General features: G+C 31.9%; 1 protein-coding gene across 1 annotated transcript in view; it reads left to right on the top strand.

The window, feature by feature from the left end:
- Positions 1–10,343: 10,343 nt before the first annotated feature.
- Positions 10,344–12,105, top strand: part of LOC149540327 (sesquiterpene synthase Cad-like) — a 5,048-nt gene continuing 3,286 nt past the window's right edge. The window contains exons 1-7 of the mRNA XM_089799552.1: positions 10,344–10,484; positions 10,582–10,763; positions 10,896–10,987; positions 11,074–11,300; positions 11,591–11,697; positions 11,813–11,911; positions 12,054–12,105. The exon at positions 12,054–12,105 is cut by the window's right edge and continues 164 nt beyond it. Of these exons, the coding sequence (XP_089655678.1) occupies positions 10,344–10,484; positions 10,582–10,763; positions 10,896–10,987; positions 11,074–11,300; positions 11,591–11,697; positions 11,813–11,911; positions 12,054–12,105 (900 nt within the window). The remainder of the gene's footprint in view (positions 10,485–10,581; positions 10,764–10,895; positions 10,988–11,073; positions 11,301–11,590; positions 11,698–11,812; positions 11,912–12,053) is intronic.

The raw sequence follows: 12,105 nt of genomic DNA, 5'->3' as shown, positions 1-12,105 counted from the left end.
TTATTTAAGAAATCACAACCAAAAGTACAAATACCTAGAAACTATAATTTTATATCATCCAAAATATAATAACCCTTTTCAATAAACGTTAGATGATCCTAAATCAACAATATTAATCCTATTTCAGGTTCAAATGTTAAAGAACAACAAGTTTCAAAGAAAGTTCTCAGAATAATAGCAATTATTTACAATAAAAACTATTTCACACCAAAAAATAGTAGGATAAAAAGTTCCTTGGAAAGTTTCTGGAATAGAGATGCTTTTCAAGTCTATGTACTTCACATAAAACCTTAAATTTTTACCATAGATTGGTGAAGCTCTGTTAGAAATAATAGTCAACCAAGATAACTGAGATGGGGGAGGGTGGGGGGGGGGGGGGGGGGGGGGGAGGGGGGGGGTGGGGTGGGTGAATCAGTTATCAAACTAAAATATTTATCAACCTTAATTAATCTTAACCATGTAACAAAAGTAAAAACCAACCATAACAAGATGTACATACACAATTTCACTAGATTTGTTAACTAGGGAAACCCTTGATCAGAGGCAAAACCCTGGTGAGAATGATGCCCATAAAGATACATACATACATACATACATGTATGTATGTATGTATGTATGTATCTATGTATGTATGTATACATACATACATACATACATACATACATACATACATACATATATATATATATATATATATATATCAAAGGATGAACCCTGTTAGGAGTCTATAAACACATTCAGTAGATAAGAGTCCCTATTAGGAGACTTTGAATCCTTGTTAGAAGATTCCAACCCTATTAAGAGTTGTGCCATCTCTGTTAAGAGTTGTAGAAGGCAGAAGGACCCACTATCCAAACAACTTATGGGGCAAGACCACTGAAATTCACTGTCCAACTAATCTCTCAACTATTCGTTGCAAAATAATTGTTTGTACTATGCTTTTTCCTCATTCCTCTATCCTATCAACTAGACCAATCACTGTTAGACATTGTAGACTAGGTCACATACTTGGGATCCAAATATCAAACCTTGGATCTCAAAATAAAACTTTGACAATGAATTTTTCTGCAACTTCTCTCTTCTCTGCTTATCTTTGCATGTCAACCTGATAACTCAGTGTTCATATCTTTTCTCCTCTTTCCACTCTTCTTGATTTCTTACTTTATAAAAAAGGAAAATACCATTCCTTTATACTAAGTCCATAAAACAATTCCCTTGAGTCAGTTGTTACACATTCTCAAATAATAATTATAGGACCTCATTAAGAACACATTTTACTAAGCGGTAACATCAATCTCTCACATTGTAACTTGAAAAAATTTCCACACATGTAATATTATGATGAGCGAGCTTAGCCATGCTATTCCCAACATGTCTTCTACATGCATCTAAATTTGCTTCTCAAAATAACAACTGTGCTAAGAGATATAACAAGTTTACCAAAACATGTTTATGTAAACTCTATCTCTTAGTAATCTTCACCAAAACTTTTATAACTTCTTCTAGACTTAATATTTTTTGTACCCAAGGTTAGTTGCATATACTAGATACTTATTAGTATCTCCCATTAACCATGCTAGTGAAAATACTCAATGATCTATCTGTACCAATTTAATCTTTACCATTGTTCTTATGTCAGATATCACATAAAACTGTTATGTTGACATCAATGGAAAACACAGTCATGAATGTAACATATCATCATGATAATGATCTTATCATGTTTCTACAATACTCCCCAATAGGATTATCATTATCATTCATGCTTCAAAAAATCTCCCCCTTTGGCATTGATGAAAACTTAGATGAAAAGCATCTAGTTCCAAAAATACCAACTATTAAAGATTGTTATCCTTTCTTTCCAAATCCGTTTCATCAATCATACTGGCTTTTGTGTTTCCTCAACCTTATTACTAAAATAAATTTTTCACACACTTCTTTGCCATTGATTTATCTCAATATTCTTTGTAACTTCTCCCATGTATCAAAATGTTTTTCATGTTGTAATCTCTCCCCCATTGACATCAATAACAAAGGTTTCAACAACCATATATCATTGCATCCTATCAATCTCTACAACAACTATCTTTGACCTACTCAAATGTCCAAAGAAACTATTCAAAACAACATCTATCAAGAGTCCTAGATGACTCTATCTATCATAGATGCTCCCCCATATAGGAAGCATCAACATTCAATCCAGACAAACAATATTGCTCTATACCACTAGAACGATGCACTCTTACATCATCTACTTTGATGTAGGTAGGGGCATAACCCCTAACATACCTCACAAATACTCAAAAGTCTCTTTGGGAAGAGGCTTAGTAAACGTATCTCCAATCTTCTCTTTGGTGCTTACATACTCCAATCTAATTTCCTTTTCTACAACTTTCTCTCTCAACTAGATTCTTAGACATATTCATTATGCTTGTGCTATCACAATGTATGTCAACGGCTTCATTGAGTTTGATCCTTATATCCTTTAGCATCTACTTCATCCAAACAACTTGATTATAATTGCTTGCTACTACAACATATTCTACCTCTGTTGTACTCTATGACATACAATCATGCTTCTTGCTTAACCAAGAAACCAATCTTCCTCCAAGAAATAATGCTCCACCACTAGTGCTCTTTCTATCATCCATATTGCCTGCCCAATTAACAATAGTACAAGCATATAAAGTGAAATCATTAGATTTGTCATACTAGAATCCTAACTCTGATGTTCCCTTTAGATATCTAAATATCCTCTTAACTACTACATAATGTGCTTCTCTAGGGTCATCTTTAAACCTTGCAATAATTCCAATTGTATTTTCTATATCTAGCCTCATGTGATTCAAATATTGTAATCCTCCAATCATAGATCTATACTTCTTCTCAATAGTAGGTGTCCCATCCTTCGTAGATAACTTGTGTCCAGTTATCATAGGTGTTCCAACTAGTTTACATGTTTCCAAACCAAACCTTTTGAATAGTTCTTTCAAATACTTAGTCTAAGAAATAAATATTCCTTTTTTATCCTACACAATCTACAATCCTAAGAAGTATTTTATTTCCCCTATAATGTTCATTTCAAATTCCTTCCTCATTTCTTCTACAAACTTGTGACTTTCACTATCATCTCCTTTGAATATGATATCATCAACAAATATTACCAAAATCAACAATCCATTACCTATTTCTTTCAAGTAAAGATTACTGTGTCCCATACCTTTTCTAAATCTAAGTTTTGTCAAATGCTTGGCCAACCTTGCATACCAGGTTTAGGGTGCACGTTTTAAGCCATATAATGCTTTCCTCAATCTACATACCATGTCCTTGTCATCTGTTAAAGGAAAACATTTAGGCTATTCTATATATACCTCTTCTTCAAGTTCTCCATTCAGAAATGTTGACTTGACATCCATATGATACACTTTCAATTTCTTATGTGCTACATAGGCTAAGAATAACCTTACTACTTCAATTCTTGCCACAGGAGCATAGGTTTCTCCATAGTCTATTCATTCTTGCTATGAGTAACCCTTACATCCCAATCTTGCTTTGTTCCTTAGAACTTCACCTTGTTCATTCATCTTGTTCCTGAATACCCATTTTGTTCCTATCACAGTCTTGTTTGCTGGTCTAGGGACCAATTCCCATGTCTCATTCTTCACTATTTGATACAATTCTTCTTTCATACCTTGCTTCCAATAGTCATCTTTGCATGCCTCATCTACATTCTTTCGTTCTACTTGAGATATAAAACTTAGTTCTTTATTAATTCTACTTCTTGTATCATGCCTTTATCTTTGGTGTCGATGATCTATTCTGGTGGATGTTTCTTTATCATATTCTTACTAGAAGTAGGTGTTGTTATCTCAACTCTTAGCTTTGTTCTAGGTTCTAAACTTTGTTCATTCCTTTGCTCACCTTCATTCTGCAAATCATTGTTAGTCTTAAAGAATACTTCATCATTCTTTTTAGTAACAATAACATTCTCATCATCAAAATTATAGTCAACTGTTATTTCTTGTATCCTGATTTTCTCATCAACTCTTACACTTGCACTTTCAAAAATAGTCTTAATTCTTAGATTATAACATCTCTAAGATCTGCTTTTCAATGAATAACCAAGAAACATACCAAGTTCATCACTTCTAGCATCAAATTTACCAACATCATCATCTTCTTTGATATAACATTTTCTGCCAATTTTTTTGAAATACTTAACTGTAGGTGAATGACCAAACCATAGTACATAAAGGGTCTTGTTTGTGTCTTTCCTGACATGCACTCTGTTCATAGTGTAAACTATTGCATTCACAACTTCTCTCCAAAATATCTTGGATACACCATTCTTAGATAACATAGCTCTTGCTACTTTTGTTGCTAACCTATTTTTTCTATCTGTAATGCCATTTTGCTCAAGAGTCATCTACTCAACTCTTTCTTCTACTCTAGGACTAGATCTCCGTTCTTAAATCTAATTCCCATTCTGCAAATCATTATTAATGATAACTTCCACATTGTCATGGTTAGCCTTTGGATCAACAATATTTACCAAAGCTATCTCTTCTAATACTTCCTCTTTCTTAACTAATTTAGGTTCATTATCTTCACAATCATTCAAGAATCTTTCCATACTTGCTTTAAATTCATCATCTTCATTAGAAAGTGAACTCTTTCTAGTTTTCATTACTCTCTTAGGGCATGCAGATGAAAAATGACCAAAATCAATACATGTCCAACAAGAGAATATTTCCATATGTTCAAGCTCTCTAAGAAGATCAATACCTTATTCAATCTTTGTGTCTTCTTTAGATCTAGATCTGTTTTTGCTTGTGCCTCTATCCAAAAACTCAATGCTCAATTTTGTACCCAATTATGATCTCTCACCAAGAAGCTCCATCTTTTGGGTGTCTAAATTTCCTCCATCAAACTTAGGACTATTCTTTCTAAAATAACTCGCCACTGATCTCCTAAAGCTATTAAGCCTTATCCTCAAAGACCTAATGCTCTAATACCAATTGTTAGAAACAATAGTCCACCAAGTTAACCAAGAGAGGGGGGAGGGTGAATCAGTTATCCAAAAAAAAAAATTGTCAACCTTAATTAATCTTAACCATGTAAAAAAAGTCAACAACAACAAAAAATAGATGCACATACACAATTACACTAGATTTCTAAACTAGGGAAAACCCCAGTGGGAATGATGCCCACAAAGATATATATATTCCTTGTTAGATAATGGACACTATTAGGAGTATATAAGCACATTTAGTACATAAGAGTCCCTAATGGGAGACTTTGAATCCTTGTTAGAAGATTCTGACCCTACTAGGAGTTTTAGAAGGTAGAAGGACCCACTGCCTAAAGAGCTTCTAGGGAAAGACCACTGAACTTCACTATCCAATTGATCTCTCAACTAGTCCTTGTAGAATAATTATTCATACTATTCTTTATCCTCTTTCCTCTATCCTTTCAGTAGACCAATCATTGTTAGACCTTGTAGACTAGGTCACAAACCTTAGTTCCATATATTAAACCTCGGATCTCAAAATAAAACCTCAACAATGAAGTTTTCTCCATCTTCACTTTGCTCTACTTATCTTTGAATGTCAACCTTATTACTCAACATTTACATTTTTTCTCCTCTTTCTGCTCTTCTTGCTTTCTTACTTTATAGAAAGGAAAATGTCCTTCCTTTATACTGAGTCCACAAAACAATTCCCTTGAGTTGATTGTTACACCTTCTCAAATAATAATTATAGGACCTCATTAAGATTACATTTTACTTAGCGATAACATTAATTTGTCACCTTATAACTTAAATAACTTTCCACACATGTAATATTATGATGAGCAAGATTAGCCACATCATCTCCAACATGTCTGCTATATGCTTTTAACCTTGCTTTTCAAAATAACAACTCTGCTAAGAGATGTAACAAGTTTACCAAAACATGCTTTTGTAAACTCTATCTCTGAATAGTCTTCCCCAAAACTTGCATAACTTCTTCTAGACTTAATACTTTTTGTACCCAAGGTTAGCAGCATATATGAGACACTTAGTAATATCTCCTATTAACCTTGCTAGTGAAAATACTCAACAATCTATCCATACCAACTTAAGCTTTACTGTTGTTCTTCTGTCAAATACCATAGAAAAATGCTATGTTGACATCAATGCTAAACATAGTCATGAATGTAACATATCATCATGATAATGATCTAATCAGGCTTCTATAATAACCCCCCATAGGAATATCATTAGCATTCATGCTTCCAACAAGGTGACCATCAAAAAAGACATGCCTCAAAAAGTGTAGGTGAAAATATTTAATTTATCATGTGGAAAGATTAGATTATATTGGAAAAGTCATCACCAAAATAAAAATAATTATGTACCATTATTGGCAATTGGCCTAAGCATGAGACTCATTTTTTGTAAAGTGTGGGTGACATGGGTACCCCAAAAGTGTAAAATTTTTCACCAAATTTAACGCTCTTGATGAGTGAAATTCACCACTAAAGTTATCCCTTTGTGAAATTTATATGATGATGATCTTGACTTTGAGATCTATAAAAGGGTTTTTCTTAATTTTTGAAGAAATTTAAGTTTTCATAGAGAAATGAGGTTTGGCCAAAATAGTTTCAAGTGTCCTTTAAGGTAACACAGATTTGTACTTTTACCCTCCTTAGCTTATAAAAGTATGTTCCACAAATATGGGGGAAGGTTACCAATAGTTAACAATCAAGGATAAGACAATGTGAGAATCTAGCTTTGGGTTTCTTCTACCAACTAAGGGATCACAAAAAAAATAGAGGAACAAATATTTTAAATTATTTAATTAACAATCTCCTCCTATGAAATAGGGTTTTGAAAGAAATGAAAATGGGTAAAGTTCAAACAATTTTTTTCTCTCAAACTCTGTATAACCAATCATTTAAGAAAATCCTCAAAGGCATTTCAGAAACACCTTGAATAGAAAAGAATATTGCATAATTTGTAAGCCTAGTCTTCTCTTCCACCTTAGAAATTTGGGTATTAGGTTTAATAAACAACTTTGGGAGAGTTGGAACATTACCTCTAACTATTCCTTGGGTTTGATTGTTAATGACCTTGATGGGGTTGAGAAGGAATTGTTCTCTGTCTGGCATAGATTTCTTGTCAAAAGTTTCTTTTTTTAAATGACCTTAATGAAGTCAAATGTCCATTAGAGGAAATATCCAAAATCTTCAGTTGTTCCTTACATCTACAATTTGGTTTTTGTCAAAATAAAACCTAGAATGAATGGTAGATTTAAGAACACCCTCAATCAAGGCAGAATTCACAGTGGTGATTTCCCTAGAAACTCTCGAACCCAGACCCTCAAAGCCCACCACCTTACTCTGGCCATTTCTTATGGATTTGGACACCATAAAGTCAAGCTTGTGGATAGATTAAATGTACCTGCAATGGAAAAAGGGAGAATGAAATGTTAGTCACAAGAAGGCCTCTTGAAGTGTTTTTGTTTTTTGTTTGGTGGGGGGAGAGGGGGTGAATCTAATAGACTAGTCCCTAAAGTTGGAGGGAGAAATCCATTTTTCCAATATTGATGATGACCTTTACTAGTATTCATAAGAAAAAATATAGTTAAATTAAAATATTTTGACCTTAACTATTTCTACAATTTAAATGATCTTACATTAAACTAAAAATTATTAGGATGAACTATTTAACACTAATAGTATGAGGTATTGTGAACTATCAATTATTTTGACTGCAAGCCTTTTATACCTTCTAATTTCCATTTCACAATTTCAAAGAATAACAAAGTATGATAAGCTTGATTTGTGAGCAATTTCTTAGCATGTTGAAAACCTAGTCCACAACAATGAGAACAAAAATCTACATAAGCACACGACTTGGCCATTGAACATAGTGCTCAAAACAAAGGAGGTTCCATAGCTAGCTAACTTGAATTCAATAAACTAGTAAAACAAATATGAACAACCTCAAACAAGAAAGATTTGGGTAAAAAATGCAAGCACAAACTTTTAGCCAATGATTTTTTGTGAAAAATGTATACACTACTTTCTTCTTTCTTCCGTGAAATTGCCCTTATCTAAAAAGTTATTAGCTAATGAGATTTTTATTATTTTTTAATATATTTTTTGAATAAATTGCATATCTACTTTAGATAGGCTAAATGCTTTTATAGTACAAAAAATTTCAAATAAATTTTAGGATTTAATTAGTTTTAAAAATGTTTATTAATAACAAGCTAAAACACACTAGTTGCCTATAGTTCTATAGTCTATGCAAGTACCTAATATAGTCAAACATTATATAGAATATATAATCAAGTAAAAATATACTATTACAATTTTACTGTCTAATTGAAGAAAGTAGGAGAACAATTATAAATAGTTCAACAATAAGTGAAACTTTTGAATAAGGTTATAGAACCTTCTTGATCATTAGAGAGAAGAGACATAAGGAATGCAAGCCACTTTCTCTAATAAATTGAAATTTGGTACATAGCAAGAATACAAGTCCAAACAAATGAATAACATAGAATACCCAATTTTAGCTCTTGCAAACAACTACACAAGTCTAGAGTTGATGTCATGTGATGTGGGGAATATGATTATGATGTGGAGAAATCACACTTAAAATTTATGAACTACAAATCCTTAAACTATACACGAAACATTCTAACTACTGATCAATTTGCTTAAGGTTAGAATATGCCATTTTATCTCCTTACACTTTTATGGGAGATCCAAATTGAAATTTTCCTCTTCTTGAACAACACACATTAAAAGTATATTGTTTAAGAAAGAGAATGACTCCATAACAACCAATCTATTTTAATAAAACAAGAATGACTCCATAACAACCATTGTATCTGTTTTTATCATTTGAGTCACACTCATTGTATCTATTTTTGAAAAAAATATGAATTTGCATGAGTTATTTTATCTTTATCAATCTTCTAAATCATACTTCACAATCTATTATCAAGTTTGGCTTTTCTTGTTGTCTACATCTTGATGATAACTCATGAGGCCTGATTTGAAACAACATTTGAAAGAAAATTAAATAAGCCTTGGGAAATCTTTATATAGATATACTTACAACTATACCAATATTTTTTTTAATTTGTAAATTATAGATTAAGAAGTTTAAGTTATTGGTGAAAAAAAGTTACTTTAAGTGTAAAAGAATTGGTCATAAAATAGATTGAAACAAACAAAATGAGAAATACCAGATCAAGATAGATTGTGTGTCAAATTATGAATTTAGTATAATTTAATTACATACTAATACCACTCATCGTATAGAAACAAATCGGAAGAGAGACAAGCATAAATATGGCGGCCATTACCATAGCAAAAAGCTAGAGGAGAGCTTCTAGAAGCCCACTTGGAAGCCCTTCATTCTTCATCTATTGTATTCATTCTGCACCTTACATTTAAAATAAAAGAATTTATCCATGAGGTACATATCTGCAACAAACTTTAATCTTTGGATAGTTCAACCAACAAATAATAGATCTTAAATAGAAAGCTAAGGTTGCACCAATATGAGATTCTGTTAAATAAAAATTACAACCTTGGAATAGAACTTATTGAGAATGGAATAGTTGTGGAACCCCACAACACACAATAAAAGAAAAACACGTGTCCAACATGCATACTGTCACTAGAATTTTACCATAGACACGTTAACAGTTCTTTTTTTAGACTAATTTTTTGAGTGAGGAAATGTAAAATACTACTGAGAAAAATGGCATGCATCAATGAAAAAAGACAAATAAAATTTCAAAAATTCATTTTAATAAGTAATACTCTAATGACCTTAGGATAAAGGAAAAGTTTTTGTCAATTTCACTGTCCAAAGCAGCAACTAATACAAAAGAAACCACCGCCTATAAAATAGGCAGGACTAATAATGTTTAAAACTTTTAGTATATCAAAATCTTAGTATAAGTTTTTAAAGAAAGTCTTCACTGATAATAAAACGAGAACAACTACATAACAACCGATCCTTTTAGTATATCAAAATCTTAGTATATGATGGTTTTTGAAGAAAGTCTTCACTGATAATAAAACGAGAACGACTCCAGAACAACCGATCGTCTTTTTTTATTTGAGTCACACTCATTGTATCTGTTTTTAAATATGTGTAGACTTTCAAAACACGTTTATTTGTGTAGACTTTCAAAACACGTTTTTTGCCACAGTGATAGTTAGAATCCTTCAATACTCTCTATAAATACTCAGTCGCTTCAGGCGATAAATTGTACTGAGTGCAGTGCATTATCAGTGTCAGTGCGAGTGCTTATTTGTTGTAGTTATCAGTCATGGCTGAAATGTTTAATGGAAATTCCAGCAATGATGGAAGTCGTTGCATGCCCATGAAGGACGCCCTTCGTCGGACTGGAAATCATCATCCTAACTTGTGGACTGATGATTTCATACAGTCCCTCAATTCTCCATATTCAGTATGAAAAGATTACTATATTGCAGTTTGTTTTACACAAATCATATATTTTTCTATATTCAAAACTAACTTGCCAAATCATTTTCTTTTGTAATCAGGATTCTTCATACGATAAACATAGGGAAATACTAATTGATGAGATTCGTGATATGTTTTCTAATGGAGAAGGCGATGAGTTCGGTGTACTTGAAAATATTTGGTTTGTTGATGTTCTACAACGTTTGGGAATAGATCGACATTTTCAAGTGGAAATCAAAACTGCACTTGATTATGTCTACAAGTATGTTTATTTGGTCAAGAAGCTTTCCTTCGAAGTTTAATTTAGATATGAAAAAATAAGAAGGTGTATCTAGTATTGTGAGAAAAGTATTAGATTTCAGAAGATTTTTGTAACTAATATCTTTTTTAATAGGTTCTGGAATCATGATAGTGTTTTTGGTGATCTCAACATGGTGGCTCTAGGATTTCGCATACTACGACTGAATAGATATGTCGTTTGTTCAGGTGGTAGAATTTTTATTTTTGTCTTGATTGCGTGTCTATAACTAAATATTTGAAATCTTATAATAATATTTTGGATATATAAGCAGATGTTTTCAAAAAGTTCAAAGGTGAAGAAGGACAATTCTGTGGTTTTGAATCTAGCGATCAAGATGCAAAATTAGAAATGATGTTAAATATATATAAAGTTTCAGAATTAGATTTTCCTGATGAAGATATCTTAAGAGAAGCAAGAGCGTTTGCTTCTACGTATCTGAAACGTGTTATCAAAGAATATGGTGACATACAAGAATCAAAAAATCCACTTCTAATGGAGGTAAGTACTTTTTTCATACAAAAGATTAGCATTCAGCTTATTTTTAAATATTTATAAAAAATAAAATTGAAACAAGCGTTGCACATTAAATGTTTGTTATTTCTTAGAATTACAAATGCTCAGCAGTTAACAAACCATCAAACTTCTTAGTTTCATAAAATTCAATATTTATTATGATTTCAGTATAAACCATTTCAATGGTGTAGTTAAATATTGGTTGGAAGCTTGTGATAATTTAGTGTGTATATATACTATCTTTTATATACATTGATCTTTGATATATTTTTCAGATAGAGTACACTTTTAAATATCCTTGGAGATGTAGGCTTCCAAGGTTGGAAGCTTGGAACTGTATTCATATAATGAGACAACAAGATTGCAATATATCACTTTTTGTGTACAATCTATGATACTTCACTCTTCATTTAAAAGTAAAAAGTTGATAGTCAATCTATTGTCATCCTTTTAAGTTTAATCTAATATGAATAATTCAAGTTTTTTATTTCTCTCAGAATTCCAAAAATATATATGAAAAAGCTATTGGAACTAGCAATACTGGACTTCAATATTTTGCAGTCACAACATCAACATGAAATGAAATTAATATCCACGTGAGTATTTGTCAACTGAGATCACTAGGGAAAACAATTGTTTTCCTCATTTAATTAAAATTCTTTAATCATACAAAGAATACCTATTAGTCAATCCAAGAAAATAGAGTTGTAATAATGATATTTGATTTAATTGTGCTAGATGGTGGAAAAATTCAAGTGCAATTCAATTGGATTTCTTTCGGCATCGTCAC

Source organism: Cupressus sempervirens, chromosome 9 (assembly GCF_028749045.1).
Source record: "Cupressus sempervirens isolate cs-2001-9-10 chromosome 9, ASM2874904v1, whole genome shotgun sequence".
In the NCBI taxonomy this organism is placed as follows: domain Eukaryota; kingdom Viridiplantae; phylum Streptophyta; class Pinopsida; order Cupressales; family Cupressaceae; genus Cupressus; species Cupressus sempervirens.
This window is presented reverse-complemented; position numbering and strand designations above follow the sequence as displayed.